The following is a 22,049-nucleotide window of genomic DNA, read 5'->3' on the forward strand; positions in this document are numbered from 1 at the left end:
TGTGCACACCTATCATGCCACATTTGTGCTACCATGCCCAGGTGTCCATAATCATGGAGGAGAGCAAAGCCCAGGTGCTGGTCACAGAGGCTGTGGCGGGAGGCTGGGGAAAACCCTGAGAGCGTATTTACCCTCAGTACCAAATCTCCCTTTGCTTTTTCCCCCCAGAGATACCAAAATTTCAGACTTTCATGTAAAATCTCTCAAGTTTTTAATGTTGACAAAGGACTTACTCAATATTGAATATTTCACATGATTACTAACAACACATCAGGCGTTTGCAACCTTTGCCCGAAAGCCCCAAATTAGAAGCCCCACTCCCCTGAGTCACAGAGGACTTGCAGCTGGCCACCCCTGGAACCATCACTACAGATAATCCCTGAGACAGGTCAGGGAACTTTGCTTTGTTTATGGAGCTCCTTGAGCCTGGGGACCTGCTGTCCACTCAGCTATGTGCTCACCACCTTTCTTTGCCAGATATTAGTTGACCACAGACAGCTTTTTCAGGGGTCTCCCTGGCGGCGCAAGGGGTTAAGTCTCAGCACTATGAAGCTATTGAAGCTATCAGCAGCCACTGCAGCAGGAATTTGACACCCCCAGACCTCTCCTGTCTCCCCACTGCTCCCCTCAGCAGTGTATTTCAGTGGATCTGCCTGTTCTGCTCCCCAATCTGTCTCTGGTGAATCCTCTCACCCCCGCACCTCTGGCCTATTCCCCAGTTCTTCTACATAAAAATAAATAAAATCTTAAAAAAAAAAAAAATGACTGCTCTTTCAGGTCCCCCAGAATCTCCGGATCAGATTCCAGAGCCCACAAGTGACCAAAATATGTGTTTTAAAATTATATTTCATTCTGGTTTGAATCAGCAAAATAAAAATTAAATAGAAGTATCCTGAGTGTTTATGTGTAGAGAACTGGATATAAATTATAGTACATCCATACTGTGAAATAACATAGCCAGCTGCAGGGAAAATTGCTATGAATGTTTTCAAACTGCCATTTGTATGGCATTATCATTTTTAAATGTTTTCAAAATTATAAATGTTTTCAAATTATAAATGTTTTCAAATTATAAATTATAATTTATTATAAATTATAAATGTTTTCAAATTATAAATGTTTTCAAACTGCCATTTGTATGGCATTATCATTTTAGAGCTTAAAAATTTTTTCAAAGAAGGGAATAACAACAGACGTGAATGTAAGTATGAGGGTGAGGAGATATAAAGGTGTGGGCCAAGCTCTCTTAGGAAAAGAACCTGGAAAGATACATACCAAATAATCAGCAAAGGCATGCTGGGAGAAGTTATTGATTATACCTTGGCATTTTGTTTTTTTACAACAAGCAGGAAGTAATTTTGAAAAAAAAAATTTAAGATTTATTTTTTTATTTATACAAGAGCTGGGGTACAGGCCAGAGTTGCGGGAGAGTGAGAGGATTCACCAGAGACAGAGCTGGGAGCAGAACAGGCCGATGGACCAAAAGCACTGCTGAGGGGAGCAGCGGGTGAGGCAGCAGAGGTCTGCTGCACCATGTGGGATTCTCCCTGGCCTGCCGAGAATCGAACCCGGGCTGCAGAGGCTGCAGACAGCTTCACAGGCTGCGCTCAACCTGCTCCACCACCGGGGAGGCCCTAATTTTGAAAATTAAAAAAAGTGAATAATATGGAAAAAATCTGATCCTTATCAATCAATTCATAATTTAGCACCTGTTGTGATTCCAGTGCTGTTCTATGTACCATTAAGAATATACAAGAAAAACTCCTATAATTGAGTATTACAATGTAATCCACCAGGAAAAGTGTTTGTGTGTGTGTTTTGCTCATAAGTACTAACAAAGTCAAGTGCTTGAGTCCTTCTGTAGTCCTGTCTCACAGATGGAGAAATTAAGCTTCAGAGAAACTGGGGTGGAGCTTGGTTCTGGTTCCAAGCCCAGGAATCTGTGGCCAAATGTCTTCTTCGATAAATGTCTCCTTCAAGGTTTCCTCTTTCTGGGAGTGTCATGGCTATGAAGAAGTAAGGCTATTTCAATAAAAACTAAATAAAGAAGCATTTAGAAGTAACTGCATGGAGATAAGATACCCAAGCATTCAAGTTTTGCTTTTTACACAAGTGAGATCTGTCAACTTCCTGCTGATTTTTGTTTTCACTTATTTCTTTGAAAAAATCTACTCCAGGGTCTCCCCAGTGGCACAGTGAGTTGAGCGCCAAGCTGTGAAGCTGTCCACAGCCTCTGCAGTGCAGGTTCAATTCCCGGCCAGCCAGGGAGAAACCCACATGGTGCAGCAGACAGCTCCTGCCTGGCCCACTGCTCCCCTCAGCAGTGTATTTCAGTAGATCCACCTGTTCTGCTCTGCACTCTGTCTCTGGTGAGTTCTCTCACCCTCTTGCGCCTCTGACCTGTACCCCAGTTCTTGTATAAATAAATAAATCTTTTAAAAAAGAATTTAAAAAAATCTACTCCAAAGAATGACCAAATGGGGTGGCCAATACCCAGCTATCTTTCATGGAGCCACAGAGATGTTAGAGACCTTAAAAATCACCTCTTCTAACATCATTATATTTAAGCCAAGAGGACTGACGTACAGCTGATGAATAGCAGATCTGGGACTTCAGTCAGTCTGCTGCCCTTTCTGCCTGTCCTCATGGATGACCCAGTGACACATCAAACTAACATTCTTAGGTATCTCCATTGACAAGCCAGGTGCACCCACCAACGGAGATCTGGCCTACGCAAGATTCTCACTGATTCAGAGTTCCTAGAGCGTCCTTCATCAACCAGGCGGCCATGCTATTCTGATCATGTTTGTTTTGAAAAAAGCTTTTGCTAACATCTTTTTTTTTTTTTAAGATTTATTTATTTATTTATTTATGCAAGCACTGGGTACAGTCAGAAGCGCGGGAGGGTGAGAGGATTCACCAGAGCCAGAGCGGGGAGCAGAGCAGGCAGAAGGACCGAGGTACACTGCTGAGGGGAGCAGCGGGCGGCAGGAGAGGTCTGCGCGCCATGTGGGACCCTCCTCCGGTGGCCGGGGAGCAGCCGGGGATCGAACCGGCGCCTCAGAGGCTGCAGGCAGCTTCACAACCCAGCACTCAACCGCTGCGCCACTGGGGAGGCCCTTTTGCTAACATCTTACTTTCGATCAGGAAAACAGATGGACAAACTGGAGTACAAAATGCCTGTGAAAGGCTTTTGATTACATTATCTTTAACAATCTCAGAGATAGATTAGGATCACCCTTTTACAGCTAATAAATGAGAGAATAAAAGGCTCAACTTCAGGCCTTTTTTAAAACTATATGTAGGGCATTCCCCTGTTGCTTCCTTCCCTGGTACAGCAGGAAAAGCTTTGGATAGAGCCCAAAGACTGTAGCTTCTTTAGGAGCAAAGCATGCCAATAAAAGTTCTGCTTCCAGGGGGGAGTCAATGCAAATCAAGTAAGAGTGCATTTCATTCTGTCATCTCCTGACCTATAAAAGTGAGTTAGAAGACCAGACTCAAGGGGAGTCGCTGCCTCCAGGCTCTACAAGCGTTTTGCTCATTTCTCATTGTTTCAGATTCCTGGGTCTTGTCTCCAGCCAGCTCCCTACTTCACCACGGTAGCACTCCAGCCTGTGCCTGGTCGGCCTGTGAAATCTGCACTCCTTTGGATCAGAGGATGGGTCTTGGTCTTCACAATTCTATTAAGGCTCATCCTCGGAGCATCTTGAAGCAGCCTCTTGGGAAAGCAATAGCCAAAAAATAGACACTCCTTGTTGAAGTGTAAGGGCGATACTACCATCCTTTAACCTCTTTCTTAAGGTCTCCTTGTTCCATTAGGTCTAACTGCATAACCCAGTGAGGGGAAAAAGGGACAGTTTTGTGTGGGACGGCAGGTCACATTGGCGCTTATGTTCCTGCAAACCTCCGTTTTCCTGAGATAATGAGCTGGAATGAATACAGTCCCTACTGCTGCTGCTTCTTTAATTATTTCTCTAAACAGAAAGAACTATGTCACTGAAAGTATAAAATTGCACCTAAGAAAATATTCTTCAGTAAAGCCCAATCGAATCAAGGTGTGACATCCCCAAAAACGGCCAAGTCACAAAAGAGCTAGTCATGCTGGAGGCCAAGTTAAATAACTCATAATTCTGGATCTCAGGCCCTGCTAGCGCTCTTGAGTGTAGACTTATGAAATTCTTGAACAGGCAGGACGGCCCGTGTTGAATCTTGCTTGCCTTGGCCCTCGCTGGGGTGACTCTTCTGTGATTTGGCTTTCCCCCCACATCTCACACCTCCCCACAAGTGACCTTTTCACTCTGCGCTTGGCTGTTCTGTGGCCAGTTAAGTGTCTGCACACATCCACGTCATCAGATTCCCGGCGAGATGACGTGCTTGTCCGTGATATTGCTCTCCAGATATGCACGAAGGCTTGAAGCCCTGCTCGCCTTCCTGTAAGCCTTTCTGGGATAATTATGAATAAAAAGGCTGTGGCAAGAAGCTGCAACCCTGCACGTCTCTGCGAGTGCCTCTGAGTGCCCCTTGTGCTACCTGGTCCTTTTTGTCAAACTGAGCTTCCATCCATCGAATGGCACTTAGTCCATTGAGCTCTGAACCTTAGACTCGTGTTGTTATGCTCCAGGGTCATTTCCCCTGATGTGACGTTTCCTTATAGTCCACGCCATGTGGCACCATCTGGCAGTGGACTTCACGTGGCCTAAGAGCATGGCGATGGGCCTCCCTATTCACAGTTACTGGACCTCATGTTATCCAAAGGCCATGTCATGCTGTCCTGCTTTAAATCACCCACTATCATCTCTAGTTTGGCCTGAACTCACTGCTTCTCATTCATGTTTATCTTGATGTTGGCATGTTTTCACTTTAGTAAAGTTTTCTCCTCTGTGTCTGCTCTGTCTCTACACTAGACTGTGAGCTTCTAAATGGCATGTAGTAGTTCACAAGGATAGATGTTTCTATATTAACTCTTAGCTCTATGTCCTGCACAAAATCTTTTTTCAGTACATGTTGATGAGCCATTGTTGAAGGCTGAATTGTATGAGTTTGAGTGAATATTATTCCCAGGCCTGTGGACTAATTCTATTCCAGGGTCTCCCTGGTGGCGCAAGGGGTTAAGTCTCAGCACTATGAAGCTATCTGCAGCCACTGCAGCAGGAGTTCAATTCCCAGCCAGGGAGTTGGCCCACATGGCACAGCAGACCTCACCTGTGTCACCTGCTGCTCCCCTCAGCAGTGTATTTCAGTAGATCTGCCTCTTCTGCTCCCCACTCTGTCTCTGGTGAATCTGCTCACCTCCCCCCCAACACCTCTGGCCTGCACCCCAGCTCTTGTATGCATGAATAAATAAATCTTTAAAAAAACATTCTATTCCAGAAAGGTTTTATTTGTTCGCTAGTATTACTTCATCAAAAGATTGTCTGCTTTTGTTCACACTCAAATAGGACACACAGCCTGCTGAACTTCTGGCCACAGGAAGGCTAATTAGTTTAACGATCAAAAGGTAACTATTTACCAGGTATTGTCAAGGGCTATGATGAGAGTGATGGCCAACTTTCCACTGCTCCCACCTTGTAAGAGAAAAGGAAGGTAGTGCTCAGTTTGACTTAACCTTTAGTTTGGTCAATACATCAATATCATCGAAAAAAGCTGTTTGGCTTTATGGAAAGTATCAAACCAAACTGCCCACTATGGACCCCTCACCCTCTGTATCAACTTTCCAGCCACACCCCCAACACACAGCATGCTCCTGTCCAGATATAGACTGGCCGAGAATAACACCTGAAGATCTCTCTCTTCAGCTCCATCAGCGAGGTTGTCCACGAGTGATTGAGTATCCGGGAGTCTTTGCATCCTGGTGGTTTGAACAGAAAACCAAGATCTTCCAACTCCAGGTCCGCCAGCTTTTGCCCTGATTATTTGACTGGGGCTAAGGAAGCCCTTCCCTAGCCATGTTTCAGGAGAATGAGGCCATGTTAGGATAAGGCTTGGAGAGCTTTCATGGGCAGATGTATGTAAGTCCGTGATGCAAAGAAGCAAAATCAGAATTTAGGGGAAATGTTCCATTGAAGAATACTGAAGCCCTCAGACCAGCAGCTGCTGGGAATGGAAAGTGGGGCCTGTGGCTGTTCCCTATATATTTCTGGGAAGCACTTCTGATGAAAGGGGTTACTGAAGACTAATTGGTGAGGAGACCGCACATGGTGGTTGTTCTGGTGTCTCAGTCTGTGAGGATCCTCTCTGAGGAATATCCCAACAGTCTGAGGACAAACATCAGCAAATAAGTATCATTGCTACAAAAACCTCCGAAGGAGAAAGAATTAGACAAAGCTTATTTTCAGAAACCCAGTTTGGAGCCAGGTAGGCAGATTTTCCTCAGTCCTTGGGGTTTCACACAACATTGCACAGCAAGTCTTGCCATGTTCCTGCTGTGGGGTAGGACATAGAGCTGAGAGCTGCAAAACTCCAGGCTGAGTAGAGTGAGAGCCTGACACTATGGGCTTCCATACCCATATCACACAGGGCTCTTTCTGGATGAAGCCAGATAAGAGGTGGTTGCTGGACCTCCCTGGCGGCGCAGGGGTTAAAGACAGAGCTATCAAGCTATCGCCAGCCACTGTAGCACCAGTTAGATCCCCAGCTGGCCAGGGAGCTACCCACATGGCGCAGCAAACCTCTCCTGATCCACCCGCTGCTCCCCTCAGCAGTGTATTTCAGTAGATCTACCTGTTCTGCTCCCCACTCTGTCTCTGGTGAATCTGCTCACCTCCCCTGCCCCACCTCTGGCCTGTACCCCAGCTCTTGATGCATAAATAAATCTTAAAAATAAATAAATTAAAAGAGGTGCTTGCTTCTACTCTATAAACTCTCTTAGGGCAGAGAACATGACTTAACCACCACAACATCCTAGTAAATAAATATAAAGAGAAACAGAAAGAAACTGCTATAATTGACTCACATTAATTAATAGCACAGACTGAACAAGATTCTTAAGTGTGACCTTGGGCAAGATTCTTAGCTTCTCTGCTCTCTTTCTCTGACTTTTCATAGGAGGATAATAATAATAACAATAATATCTTTCTCATAAGGTTGTTGATGAGTATTAAATAAGATGATGTCTCAGAGGACTTAGCCAGTCTATAATAAGCACTGATACATGTTTCTTGTCTTGTAGTTATTACCACCTGGGAAGTGCTTTTTCTGATTTTATAAATCCTCCAGATGCTTTAGGAGGAAGGAAAGGAACTCCTACTCAAAGATGTATCTGACTGACTCACTGAACTCTACTGGGGGTAAAAGCAACTGCTCCAGGTTGTTTTGTAAAGCATCCAAGAAGCTGGGAATTGAAGTTAGCCTTCACCTTACCTGCTGGGTTTATAGGAAAAGCAGATCTTAGAAAATCAGTCTCGATCAGCCCAGGGGCTTGCAGACTCCCTAATGCCTAACAAATCTGTTTCCTTTTCTTCTTCGGCACTCAACTAGACTGCATTTCCCAGCTTCTTCTGCAGTTAGCTGGAGCCTTTGGAGTTCTAACCATAAAATGGGGAGGAAGCGGTGTAACCAGTTCCAGGCAGGGCTTATAAATATTTCCCACTCTCTCAAGTTTCCATTTTCCCGCTCACCACTGCCTGAATGGAGAGGTAGCAAGCTACGTGTCAGAGATAACAAAGCTAGAAGGAACCCGATTCTGGATCACTGCTTGGAGAAGATTCACCTGATCAGGAAGTCCATGTTGACTTGTGAGATGAAAACTAAACATGAATGAACTAATAGTTCAGGGTTTATCTGATAGAGCATCTAGAGAAGTCTTGGGTACCCCATGGGTGAAAGAAGGGTGTGCAGTAAGACACGAGGGAAAGCACTCCAAAAATCCTCTTGGTGGATTCCAGGCACTTCTAGAATAACAACTGCTGGAGGGTCGCCTCGGCTATCCCTCAGCCTCCCTCTTTGTCCACTTCAGCTTCACTGGGCAAAAATACGAAAAAGACTGAAAACCTCTTTGCTTTTCTCTGCCTCCGCAGGGCCTGCAATAAAGTCTAATAAAAGCAGAAAGTGTGAGTAGGAAGCATCTGAAGTGGGAAATGCTGCTAGGCTGGCCCATAAAAGATGAATGCTGTGAGCAGTAAAATGAGCTAAGAAGGAAAACATGATGAATGTTTACTTGGTCTTAAGCAGCAAAGTCCCCTTTCACCATCCCACGTTGCGCTGTGTGCCTGGCTTGAGAAAGCAAGGGCTCTGTGTAGGGCTTGACTCGGGGAACGTGGCAGCAGAACCTGTCTCTGGGGTCCTGGTCTGGGGAGGGGTGCTGGGGTGATGTGACTTGACTGCTCCTTCACTTCCCAAACCCCACGGGTACTTTCCAGAGTGAGGGTCCCCTGGAAAGGAAATCCAGAATTGCCCAAGTTGCAGAGCTAGGGCACCTCACCAGGTAAAGGAAACTCAGTCATGATCCAGAGCAGCACAGGGGACATTTAACTTAAGAGGTTGGAGATTTAACTGAAAGGTGTGAACGTTGTTCCGCTTGAAACCAGTGTCCCATAACTCATTGCCGTCTGCACGCTTTTTATTGTGTTATTTTTACTGCGGTGACATTGGCTTACAGCACCGCACATGATCTAGGGGTACAGGGTCTCACCTCTCAGATGTATGTGACCACACCCACCACCAAGGCACCCACAGTCCCTTACCATGCTCCATCTGTCCCCTCCCCGCTTTGCACCCCACTCCACACTCCTACTCTCCTGCTCTGGTTGTCTCCACCCTGCAGTGAGCCTGCTAGTGTTTGTTTTTGTTTAGTGTTGTCTGTTCCTTTGTTTTGTTTCTCCACATCCCACCTGTAAGCGACATCACCAGGTATTGTTTTTCTCCTTCTGTCATTGTCTCACTTAGAGAATATTTGTCTTCACTGGGCTGCTCTACCCTCAAGCTGGGAAACACTCCTTTCTGTTCAGTTTATGCATTTTCCACAAATTATTCAAAGGACAATTTGAGTTCAACCTTCTCCATGAACACTGTCCCTTTATTGTGGTCCCTGTCAATCTCACTTACAGAAAAACATAGTCGTGGAAAGCCCCTCTTTGTTATTTGCAGCACTGCGATTTTTGCACATTACTGTAAGTTTCAATTTCCCCATCTATAAAACAGGGATTGAATTACAAACCCACTGCTCCCCTCAGCAGTGTATTTCAGTCCGTCTGTCTGTTCTGCTCCCCACTCTGTCTCTGGGGAACCCTCTCACCGCCCCCTACCCCGCACCTCTGGCCTACTTCCCAGTTCTTGTACGCATAAATAAATAAAAATAAAAATAAATCTTAAAAACAAGTCTGAGCATTCTTCAAAGCTCAGTCAAGTTCTATTCCTAATCAAAACAATCCCGACCTCATCTTTTTACCCTGAGCATTCCTGGTGAATTTTCAGAATCTTTCATATCACTTGCTTTGCAGGTAGCTACCTACAACCAGCGAGCAGGTATCTAAATTAAATTTATATTCACCTGTCCCAGAAGACTATGTGAAAAATAATAAATCTTTGTTAATTTAGGTACCATTCATTTGAAGTAAATGAAAACTCTATCATGCAACCACTTTGCACTATCTTTTTTAAAAAGAGCTTAAGAATAAATATGTGTTAAGATTTCATAATAGGCCGGGAACTATCCTAGGCACTGAGGATGCAAAGACAGTCTCTCCTCAAGGAACAAGATCAGGAGGAGCCATCTGAGCCTATAGAAAAATTCTTCTGATATACAGTCTTTTGTTATCAATGTGCCAATGAATGAATGTTGATCATTTCTCTAAAGAGAATTGTTAGAGTACATTCATGACAATTGTTTATCTAGTTTGTATCAAAATAAATATTTTCACTTTCTTAGTTACAGATAAAAACTTATGCCATGATTCAGCTATAACAGACTTGGATTGTTTGAATCAATCCAAACTACAGAAAATTTCTGTCCTTACTACTCTTAAATGATTTTTGAAATGATTATTCTTACTATTAAGTGAAAACACAGAGATTTCTGACGTCAAGTTTGCTGCTGGGCATATTAGGATTATGTATGGCCCAACAGTTCAGGTACATTAGATCTGTGAACAGTATTTACTAGGATGCTAGAACAGAAAGAAAGAGCCAGAAGCTTCGCAGGTAGTGTTCTCAGTCTACCATTGTGAAGCAAGGGGTGACTCCCAGATTTCCAAATAGGAGTGTCTTCTTCAAGTCTTGAGACATATCCTGGCCAGAGAGCCCGCCCTCCTTGGAGGTGCTCATCAGTCATTGTCCCAGCTGTTTTGGTAATGATCTATTAGTGAGTGGAGTTAACTCCTGGAAGTCATTTAGAAAACCAGAGTAATGGTTAATTAAGGTTTTGTGTCCCCCAAACCAAGCTCTGTTTCCTACGAGTGTGGTGGACAGCCCTCTGGGCTACCCCCCGTCTAATCCGGCTAAAACGGGCCAGCGACTCCTAGAGGAATGTCCACTGGGGAACAGTGGGGCAGGGCTAAGAGCAGACCCTGAGAGCTGAAAGCTGCTTCCCTGCCACACATAAGCAACAGGCCATCGCTTTACAATTCTCGTCTTCCATGTGCAGAACAGTGTTTCCTGACCTGTGTACCTCTCACAGTTACTGGGAAGTTTGAATACGATAATATGTGAAAACTCTTACAGATGGAATAGCCCTAGACCCTTGATTAGTCCATTATAAGGCACTTGGTTGCCTCAAAATAGATGAGTGGATCAAGAAGATGTGGTCTTTATAGACAATGGAATACTATTCAGCATCAAAAAAGATAAACTCATGCCATTCACAGCAACACGGATGGAGCTGGAAGGGATGGTGCTCAGTGAAATAAGTCAGAAGGAAAAAGAAAAATATTGGATGGTTTCACTTTAGGAGGAATATATGGGGGCCATACAAGAGATCAAGGAAGATAATATTAACAATAAAAAACAACAAAATGGGGCCTCCCTGGTGGCGCAAGGGGTTAAGCACCGCACTGTGGAGCTGTCCGCAGCCTCTGCAGCACAAGTCCAATCCCCAGTCCACCAGGGAGCAACACAAATGGCTCAGCAGAACTCTCCCAACTCGCCTGCTGCTCCCCTCAGCAGTGTATTTCGGTCAGTCTGCCTGTTCTGCTCCCCACTCTGTCTCTGGTGGATCCTCTCACCCCCTGCATCTCTGGCCTGTACCCCAACTCTTGTATGTATAAATAAATAAATCTTTAAAAAAAACACAACAAAACAAAAATAAACAACTATAAATCAGAGACACCTGCAGGTGAGGACGAGGGAGAGAGATCAAACCGAGGGCGGGAAGAGCACAAGGAACTATGGCATGGTGCACGGGTGAATTGGTGGTGGGCATTCTATGGGGACTACACCTGAGAAAAAAAAGCAAACATTAAAAAAATAAAGAAGAACAATGTTGTAAAAAATATATATAAATAAATTATTAAAAAATATAATAAGGCATTTGGTGCAGGCCTCAAAATCACCCTTCCAGGCTGCGGTAGTACAACAAGGGGGCAGGTGTGTATTTTCCATTAAACATACCAAGTCACTCCAGCTCCTTACAGAGATCTTTGCTGGTTGTCCCAGCACCTCACAGCACTCTGGGGTTCCGGTGGTGTGGGTTTGTGCTGATTGCATGGAACAGAAGATAGAAATTCCCAGCTTAATCTCCTGCTACCTGAAGGCCTTGGTCAAGGACTTAACCTTTTTAAAACTGGTTTCCAAGGTCTTTAAAGTAATGATAAAAATAAAGCCTATCTCTCAGAAATGTGGGAGGGTTAGGTAAGCTACTCACGCAGAACAAACGGTGCAGCGTCTGGCCCTGGTTCCCGGGAGGCTGGGCATCCACTCACACAGTTTTCTGCAGCTGATCTGAAAGTGGACGACCCTGCCAGATCTGCCCTGATTTCAGTCCCTGACTCCCTTTCTGCTGGGCTGTTTGATCCTGGATAATTCATTCAATCTCTCTGGAGCTCGGTTACTAGTCATAAAACGAGGAAGGTTACATTTTCTCCATGGGGTTTGTATCAAGATCACACAAAGCAGGGCAGAGGAGAGTGTTGTGCTCCTGGAAGAGCGTAATACAAACACATGGGCTGTTGTTTGCTTTTTCATAGGAATAAATACACAGAAAACAATTGCAAAGATTTTATTTAGCGGCTTTTTGTGCTTGGCACTTAGAAACAAAGTTCCGTGCATAAGGGCAAACTTTTATACACCTTTTCTTCATACATATTTTACATACCCTTTTTATTGCCCCCTTTTTTAATATTCATAATATTGGATTCCCCACTAGGCACATAAATATACTTATCTACAACACCTCAAAACCAAAAATCTTAATAATATCTGTATTATTTTACTTGGTATTGTTTGCATTTCCACACCACTTAAAAAGTTCAGCTTATACCAAACTTCACTTGTTTTCTTATCATTAAAGGATTTGAAAGGGAAGGGAAAGATGAAGGGGAAAAAAAACCCAAAACTTCAAAATGCAATGAACTATTTGATACCAATGGAGCCCCGGGGGCAGCGGGAGGACAGAACGCCCCTGTGCTATTCCCCGGACCTGGACCGGTGGCTCCTGCCCGGCGGCTACGAGCAGGCCCTCAAGTCAGGGTCTGGCCCCAGCCTGCAGGAGGCCAGGCCTTGATGCGCCGCCTCTGCTCTTGGCGTCATCTGCTAGGGTACAAAATCCTCCTTCTCACACTTGTATTCCCTTTGCCCTGCCAGGCTGCACACAGCCTGCGAGGGAAGCTCGCTTCTGGATCCCGCGGGCAGAGGGAGGGTTCTGGGAATTCCTCATCGCAGGCCCTCCCGGCGGTGCCCTGACTTGGCACGGTGCCCCAGAGAGACTCACTTCTCAGTGACACCACGATTCTTTCTAGGACCTGTTGGGGGGCGTGGGCCACCCACACCAAATTTCCTTGGTGCGTTCAACTCTCATCATTGCTCACACTTTCTCAGTCTTGCTATCTCTCTCTCTCTCTCTCTCTCTCTCTCTCTCTCTCTCTGCCCCACTGTCTGTCTCTCTCCCTTGCTCTCACTCTCCTACGGCTGCTTACTCTGTCTGCGCACAGGTGCACTGGGAACACCGGTGATGCTACTGAGGGAAAACCCCCAAAATTCCAACGCAATCTTTTCCAGGACAGCAAGTCAGGCGCAGCGCTGATGTCTTCCCGTCCTAGTGCCGGGGAGGGGCTCCGGGACACGGTCCGTTCCAGAAACAGGGGAAGCTGCAGGGGAGAAGGCTGGCAGCTGCTGCCGGCTAGTCCATCCTGTGTCGCACACAGACTCCCGTGAAAGCGCCCACTCCGGGCCTCCCCGCACGGAGCTCGCCCAGTCTCCCGCCGGCATGCATGCGTGTCTGTGCATGTGAGTGTGAACGTGTGCACACGTGTATCCACGTATGTTCGTGGCGCCTGTATGTGTGGGGGTAACTCTTCCCGGCTGCTGCATGCTAGCATCTCCCTTAACATGGTTATAAAAGGAGTATTCAGTCTCTTCGAAGGCCACGCTGGAGCAGATGCTGATCTGGAGAACTCGGGTCCGAGGGGGCGGGCGCACGGCCACGAGTGGGAGATGATGCGCCCCAAGCATCCTCCAGTGGCTCAGAGTCTCTTGTCGTTGGGTGCATGGTTTTCTCCTCCAGACATGAAAGGAACGGGACACAGTTCCTGTTTTTCAAAGGTGTTGGGCTTTCGGGGGGTCTGTCCGTGGAGCCTCGGCCCTCGGCTGCAGGGCTCCGTGGCGGCCGGGCCGCTACACCATGTGCACGGACATCTGGGGCGAGGAGCCCGGCACGGCGCCGTACTGCCGGCCGTCGCAGGCGTTGGCGGCCTGCTGGTTGTTGGGCGACGGGCTGATCATGTGCATGCCGTGCTCCATGCCCGTGGGCAGGTACTGCCTCTCTCCGAAGGCCCCGTTGGAAGGAGAAGAGCAGAGTAAAGTGCTTTGAGAGGCGCTCAGTTTTTCCGGGCTAGCAGCTAGCCGGGGAGACGCGGGGAAATTGTATCCGTACAGGTTGTAAGGGTTGTGGAGAGAGAAGGCGTTGTAGGAGCTCTGCTGCATGTGGCCGCCCCCGAACATGTGTGGCGAGGAGGAGCTGGAGGCCGCGTTGCCCGCCTGCATGACGTACTGGAACTGCGAGGTGGGGAAGGACCCCAGCTGGCCACCATAGGCTTCCATCTTGCTGTTGCTGGGCAGGGAGGGTGGCGTCGGTATTCCTGAGATCAGGGATGGAGTCCTCTGAGGCATGAAGGTTTCGGAGGGCTGAGTGGCCGTGGCAGCGCCACTCTGGAGCCTGTTGTAGCCACTGTCACTCAGCCCCGGGTAGCTCTGCAGCGCGGCCATGTTGCTTCGGGCACAGGGTGGATAATCAGAGAGGTTCAGGTTGCACAGCTGGCTCTCCCGGCAGCCCACGTTGAAAGTGTTGGGGGCCAGATGAAAGGTTGGGGGAGAACAGGATGGAGAGAGAAGGTGAGAAGAAGCCGAAGGCGATGGTGTCCCGGTGCTGGAGGTGGTTGGGGAAGTGCCGGTGCTGCCCCCTGAAAAATAAACCACGAAAATGATTGAGGCAGCAGCCGGTTACAGTGAGTCTGTCGGAGCCAGGCTCGAGTCCCACAGGGGGGACCGTCGGATGGCCAAGGGCGGCCCGCGGGCTGCGTCTTACAGAACCATGGCATTGTCTTCACTCAGCAGACCTGCCGAGTGACACTCCCGTGCCCGTGCAAAAGGACACACAGACACGGAGACACATGGCAGACAGACAGACACACACACACACACACGCTCGGTGACACTGGACCAGGAAGGTGACAATAACAACAAGAGAGAGAAAGGCCACGATTGTCAATACCCCTGGGCGAAGTCGGGCAGCGGCCGGCCTGGGTCAGAGGAGCACCCAACTCCTGTTTCTCCGTGTAAAATTCCTGGTAAGTCTTGTTTTTCATAAAATAAAAATCAGCCTTCCGATACTCCCTTGGCCTCTTCTCACCATCCAATTCACTTTCCACTAAGACCTCTGGTAATCAGGTTAAAATCCATGAGCTCAACTTTTTCTATTCTCAGTGAACAATGCATTAAATGTGTGTTTTAACCAGGGACCGCTGCGATGTCATCATATTTAGTCCTCCAGCCAAAAACATAGGAGAGCAGAGCAGGACCTTAATTTCAGAGGAAATCAGGGCTGGGGCAAGATGCCAGGTCAAGGTTAATGCCTGGGAGGGCCGAACAGAGAGGCCCAGGTAGGAAGTTCCGCCTATGGGACTGAAGTTCTGGCATATGAAAGACATTATGAGCACAATTATAAGAACTAGGCTAGAATATAGCAAGACTAATCTGGAACTAAACCATCGTGACCCAGCAGCTCTGCTCCCTCCCTTCCGAACAGCCCCGTCTCAGCGATGGGGACAAAAATCGTGCATGTGGCCTTGGATTATAGACGTTTATACAGAAAAGAGTCCAACAGGCTGTGATATCGGGTGTCGGGGTTCTGCTCAGCACTGCCACACTACACCCCAGTGCGACTCTGGCATATGGCTCAGCTGCTTTGGATTTCGAGTTCTGTATTTAGAGATGAGAGATTGAGTTAGATCAGTGGTTCTCAAGCTGGAATAAAAAAATGCCTCAGTGCCTGGTTCTGGGCATGGAACCTCCGTATCCACAGTATGTTAAAGCCCCCCCAGTGACCCTCACATGCAGGCAGGGTCGAGCATCAAAGACACAAATCCCAAACTCCTTACTTCAAAGTGCCCAGAGTGGTGAGTCTTAAACCTGAGTGTCCGTGAGAATCACCTGGAGGACTTGATAGACCCCAGATGGCTGCACCTCCAGCGTTCAATTCTGATTCTGATAGAATTCTAAGAGGATCAGAATCTGCATTTCTAGTAAGTCCCCAGATGTGGCTGGTGCTGCTGCTACAGGAAGCACATTTCGGGTCAGAGGGCCTCCAGCTCCCCTCCCTCTGTGATAATCCCTGGGTCTATACTTGAAATGAGCGAACAGATGGCATGTGGCTGTTAGAACAGGTTTGGTGGCTGATGCACCAACAAAGGGTCAGTTCAACACAGCCTACTTCAGGTTTGCTCCCAGCTAGCTCTAGAAGGCCAAAGATGACCATCCCAAGTCAGGAAAGGCCTAGGGCTAGACCCAGGGCTAGGAAGCAGCAACGGCCTCCATGCCCTGTCTCGCCCATTAGAAGTTAAAGACAGTGAGAGCTGGGGCTGCGGGACCTTCCATTTGAATTCCAGAAATTCCAGCCATTTTGTCTTCTTTAGGGAACCTGCCACATGGAATTCCTCCTTCAGGCTGGGGCTTCCCCAGAACTGTTGAGCATTATTATTCCCCATGGGACATGGCACCACCCACGACTCCTGTTGGGACTCTTCAAACCTGAGCTGCTATGGAAGGGCAAGGGAATTTTAAGTGCAAAAGAGCAGGTTTTCCACAGTGAGGAAAACGTGAAGGGAACCAGCAGCATCCCAGCCCAGTCGGGATTCAAAGAAGCCACCCTGGAGTGAAGGGTGAAGGCCCAGGAGGGCACGCCGGGAGGCACACACCTCAGAGAGGAACCCGCTGGCAAGTTTTAAGTGGGGGTGGAGCGGGCTCAGCCTACAGCCACAGGCGGGGTAGTGATTTTGGTGGCAGAAGTACAAATTTAGCTCCTGTCCATCATTTCTTCTGGGTTAGATTTCGTCAGAGTTAAATTTGTCCAACGAACATCATCTCTTCCTTGGTGAAAAGAATTTCCCCAAAGAAATTCCAAGGTAGAAGTGGATTTAGATACAAATAAACTGCTGATTTTAGAGTCATTTCAGGAAATATGATCCCTGTTCATGCCTAAGTTTCCGTTAAGAGGGGGAAAAATAAATGTTTATTCCACAAATTGGGAAAAGCCACTAGTACAAATACCCCTGGGAGAAGTCGGTCAGCGGCTGGCCTGGGTAAGAGGAGCACCCAGCCCAGCTCCAGGCCAATGCCGCTGTCACGGTCGTGACCACAGGCGAGGCGGCGACTCTCAATTCGCATCTGTGAAATCAGAGTTCAAATCGATGGGCTTCAGTTTCTGTGCTTCTCAGAAGTGGATCTGTCTGAATATTACATTTATGCTATGGCCAATAGCAAGTGCTTTCCAAGGAGTTATTTTAATACAATGGACGAGTTCTAGAAGGGGAAGCCAGAACGAGGAGGAAGATCATATCCTGCTGCTTGTGTGTGAACCCCTGAGCGGTCTGCCGAGCGCCTTCTGGGAAGCAAGCTTCTGGCTTCTCTCCAAGGCATCTGATACATGTCCCCCCACCACCCCGCCCCGCCTTCTGCCCTCAATGCCACGAACAAGCTTCGGCGAAAGAGGGCTATGACATAAATGGAGAAACTAGACTCCAGCTGTGGAGAGAGTCGTGTTTGTGGGCTATGTATCTGGTCTCCTCTCTTTGGGAGTCTGTCCTGGCCCTCCCGGTTCTGGCTTCTACGTGTCCCCCGGAGACCCCAGGGCAGCACTCTGCGGTGCCCTGTGCAGGGATGCCATGTGGGCACTGGCCCAGCCCTGCAGCAGGAAATGCAGGAGGGAGCAGATAGATGACTTCTTACAATGCTAAAGGGTTTTCTCGGGTGGCTCAGGACAGAACGACTGGTACTGATTTAAGGCCTCAATTGGTTTCACTACAAAAAAAGGGAGAAGGGAACTATTAACAAGTAACAGGGATTTCTGCAAAGCAGATGAGAGGCACATGTTAAAAAGTTTGTAGTCAGCTTGCTCTGGCTTTCAAATGACACTCACTGGAAGCAAGACTTGGTGGCCTGCTGAGTTTTGGAGGGGGGTGGGGAGCCCCCATATGAACGAGTTTTTGAAGGGGGAGAGTAAGTCTATCCAAGAGAAGTTCACATTGCTTCCATGCACTTTGAAGACATGCTCGTATGCACTTAATACACATAGCTGCTTTTCAAAGTCCACGTAGAGAGAAGACTATGGTATTCATTTTGCCACGGAGCAAATGGAGATACTGAGAATTCTTGACTCCGTTATGATCTAACAGCTTGTCAACTGTTGAGCAAGATTGGGAATGGCAGCCAGGCACGAAAGAGGCATAAAGAGGTGGTCTACCTTCCCTCACATTCCAACACTTGGCTGACTAGAAATCTCTCATCACAGGAGAACTGTTGTTGAGAGGGAGGTCAGGCCATGGGCCACCTCCCTTACCTGCATAGCTCCTCCTTCCCTCTGTGCTCTGTACCTGCCGGATCTGTGCTAACAGACTTGATTTAAACTTGACTTAATGGGTGAGCATGGACTACAGAGTCAGACAAATCCAGGTCTGACCCCAATTATCTTACTGACCATGGGACATTGACCAGGCAGCCGCTCACATTCCTTGGTCATATCAATGGAGGTATGAGTATCTACCTTGGAGGGATGCTTTGAGAAATAAATGATATATATCACAAAGGCACACACAGACATTAAATATCTCTTTTTTCTTTCCTTCTATGAGTGAAGGACTGAAGGAAAGAGAAAGAAATCTTGGGGCAATGGGTTCTACTCAGGATGATTGTCAGGTCCAGCCTCCATCTGCAGAGGTGAGCCTTGGCCTCACCACACACTGGCGAGTGTTAAGTCAGAGCCAGATGCCCATGTGTGGCAGCTGGAGGAGCCTCCAGGGCATGGGGCAGGCAATACCGCCCTACACAGCTCCACCTCCCTGCACTGTATTTTCACCCCTGGACCAACGTGAAGAAGCACTCAGTAAAATTCATATCTGACATACACTTGCTCCAATCTTCATGGTAAACAGCCAAAATAACCCCCCAAAATACATGTTTAGCAGTGATCCCACATGAGGAAAATAGCCTAGAATATTCCCGTGTACCATGAAGACAGTTAAATGTGACCGTGAAGATCCTGAATACCAAGTCTGCTGGCTTTTGCATCTTTCAATTGATCACTTCCAGATTGTAATTCAGAGGTTTCCACGTCCAGTTTCCTATTGGGCTTATTTCGTGGTGCTTTTTTCCTTCACTAAATTGAAAAACAGTAAAACAAAACCCCATCTGAGTCGGTAAAGAATAAATTTCCATGTAATTACTCAGTTCCACTCGCCAGACGCTTCTCTCACATAACTCGATGGCATCTGCCCCTGAGGAGAGCTGATTCACCGTGTGTTCTCGAAAAGTCTTTGAGGCTTTCAGGCAAGCCAAGGTAGAATGTCAGCATCCTCAGACCTATGGTTTTCACTCTTTCTTGACCCTTGTTCGGTTCCACCATAAATGATGGAAGAACTAGGAGAATGACACCTCTGGGGACAAATCCAAAACTGTCCAAAACTGAACAGTGAGGTAAAAAAATTAATTACTCAAAGCAAAATCAATACTGCTTAAATATGGCTGGTAAGTAGCTGGGTGTTCATATTTTCAATATGGGTGTTAAAGATATTTTTATCTCAAAAAAAAAAAAAAAAAGTCAGCTTCCTCTACACGGCCCTCAGAGAAGTGGGTAGAAATGAACACAGCTCTGTGGACTCCAGTGCAGGAGTAACCCTGAGTTGCAAGCTCATCCTTCTCAACACGCAAATGTAAAACATTCAGGGTGGTGTCAACAGGATCCCATGGTTTTGACCTTAGAATGAGCCCAGGGGCCTCCTTCTTCATCAAGTTTAATGATGGGCATAGATCCAAGTCATTTCCCTTTAAAATAGTTTTTAATATAGTCACCACATACCCACTTTCTAACTGGTCCTCTGGGGTTGGCCTCTGTCCGCACCCACCATGTTCTCGAGGTGGTGCCGCCATGTCATCACTTTCTGTTAACTTGCTCTGCGGGGTGCACAGCTGCTCATCTGCTGTTATGGCCATGTACAAGCAACTGTCCTCTGTCCTGGCGCTCGTACCTGATTTTCGCACTGGGAACAACCCCTCTCCGACTCTCACCTCTCACTCGAGGGGAAGCATGTGATTGGGGCTTGGGAAATCCAAGTATCCTGTTCTTTCCCCACCACTATAATTGCTTCAGGAGAGACCCAATTAGAGCCGATGAGACCTAGAGAGGTTTTACTAGAAACTTTAGGAGAGAGGAGCGTGGCCTTTCCATCACATTTAAACCTAGAAAGATGTAGGTCCAGGGCTGCTGGCAGCTGTGCTCCCACCACGGGGAGCCCCAGGGTGAATTCAGGTGGGAAGATGAAAGCTTGGAGCCACGGGAAGCCAGGGGAATGAGAAGTGCAGGTGGTTTTGAAAATCTGTTCCCAGCTGGATAGGGTAGGTGGGGGAATGTGGCAGAGAGGTGGACCCGGGTGTCCACCCCCAGGAGGGGGCGCCGGCACTCATGTTTGGTCACATTGAGCATTAAGGACTCTGGGAACAAAATAGAAAATGTAATCAATAACTGTTTTAGGGCCTCCCTGGTGGTGCAGGGGTAAAGTCTCAGCGCTATCAAGCTATCACCAGCCACTGTAGCATGAGTTTGATCCCCAACCAGGGAGCTACCCACATGGAGCAGCAGACCTCTCCTGTCTCCCCGCTGCTCCCCTCAGCAGTGTATTTCAGTGAATCCACCTGCTCTGCTCCCCACTCTGTCTCTGGTGGATCCTCTCACCCCCATACCTCTGGCCTACATCCCATTCTTGTATGCATAAATAAATCTTTAAAAAATAAAATAACTGTCTTAGTGGGTTGAATTGACAAACTCCCCCATCCCTCTCCAGAGCTTCTCAGGGGCATTACCCTTAGCCAAGTGATAAGTGACATCTGTGTAACCCACTGTCTGAATCACTGCAGTGACCCTACGGTACACTGCTCTGCCCTCTGTTCCCAACCTTCCACTTGTTCAGTATCTGATCCCTCTCCCTAAGCGAATTGAACAGATGAAAACCCCAGACCAACAGAGACCTCATCATCCTAACTCTCTAACTCCCTGACAAACATTAAAACATCCAATGGCATTAAAATCTGGTCCCGTGACGTCTGCTAATGGTCAAGAAGAAGGACATCTGTCAATGACATTTCCAGGTGGCATTGCCAGCTCTGGTCTCACTGGTGCAGGGAGCTTCAGCTATCACATCACTTGGAGACACCCATTCACAAAACACTCAGTTTTGACCATATAAATAGTGTCTTTATCAGAAACAGCATCATTTGAACAACAGGTTGAACTTGGCTGTCATTAACCTCGCGTCTTCAAAATATTTTCTTTTTTCTCACGTGTCTGTATTGTCTCAGTCAACTTCCCTGACTTGTGCATTTTGTTCCTGACACCGGCAATATTCAAATATACAATTTCTATCTCTAGATTCTCCAGATGTATGAACTCCCTTGCTGATCCTAAATGAAAGTCTCTGAAGGTAAAACCAGACCCTGGGCTTCATGAAATTAAATTGGCACCTATTTGGGCTAATGCTCAAGTAAATCCCTAGCAGGAATGAAGAAAGGTAATGTGGCCTGGGGTAAGAAGCCTGCCCTGTCAAGTGGGAGATATGCTTTGAAGTTCTCCATTTAGTTCTGCCACCAGTTAACTTCAACTATGCTTCTAGGCTTCTCTGTGCCTCAGTATCTTTTTATGTAAAAGGCACAATAATGACTCCCATACATTCTTCTCCAGATGAGAAAACAACTAAACACTCTACTCAATATGCTTTTAAAAACAGAAGGATTTAAGTTTGTGCAAAAATGTGGTTAATTCTCCTATGTGCTTTCCTTGAAGTTTTATTAACATGTGGGTCTTAACAAATGAGAAATTCAAACAACAGCAAGGGAAGGTTAAAAAAAGCATCCCACCCACATCCAAGCAGAATGATTGACCCGGCCTCCATCTCAGCACAAAAATGTCAGATGATTGCACACTTGACAGGCCAGATAGTCACGTGGCTGAAGCAATGAGGCGATGTGAACACCTGGGTGAATTAGTCATGTTTGGATCTGAAGTTTGATGCCTGCACTGCTAATACTGTCCTCACTAAATGGGAATTATTATAAAAATCCACTGGCCACTGAGGTTCCCACTAGAAGTCCACCACACTCTCCTGGTGACACAAGACAGTTCAATCCAATAGCTATGTCTC

The 22,049-nt window shown here is 47.0% G+C and overlaps 1 protein-coding gene across 1 annotated transcript in view; it reads right to left on the reverse strand.

The window, feature by feature from the left end:
• Nucleotides 1-13,761: 13,761 nt before the first annotated feature.
• TBX15 (T-box transcription factor 15) overlaps nucleotides 13,762-22,049 on the reverse strand; it is a gene marked incomplete at both ends in the record, with an annotated part of 101,353 nt that continues 93,065 nt past the window's right edge. The window contains one exon of the mRNA XM_084244354.1: nucleotides 13,762-14,546. Within this exon, the coding sequence (XP_084100480.1) occupies nucleotides 13,762-14,546 (785 nt within the window). The remainder of the gene's footprint in view (nucleotides 14,547-22,049) is intronic.

The sequence above is a fragment of the Talpa europaea genome (genome assembly GCF_964194135.1).
Source record: "Talpa europaea genome assembly, chromosome: 9".
Lineage (NCBI taxonomy): Eukaryota > Metazoa > Chordata > Mammalia > Eulipotyphla > Talpidae > Talpa > Talpa europaea.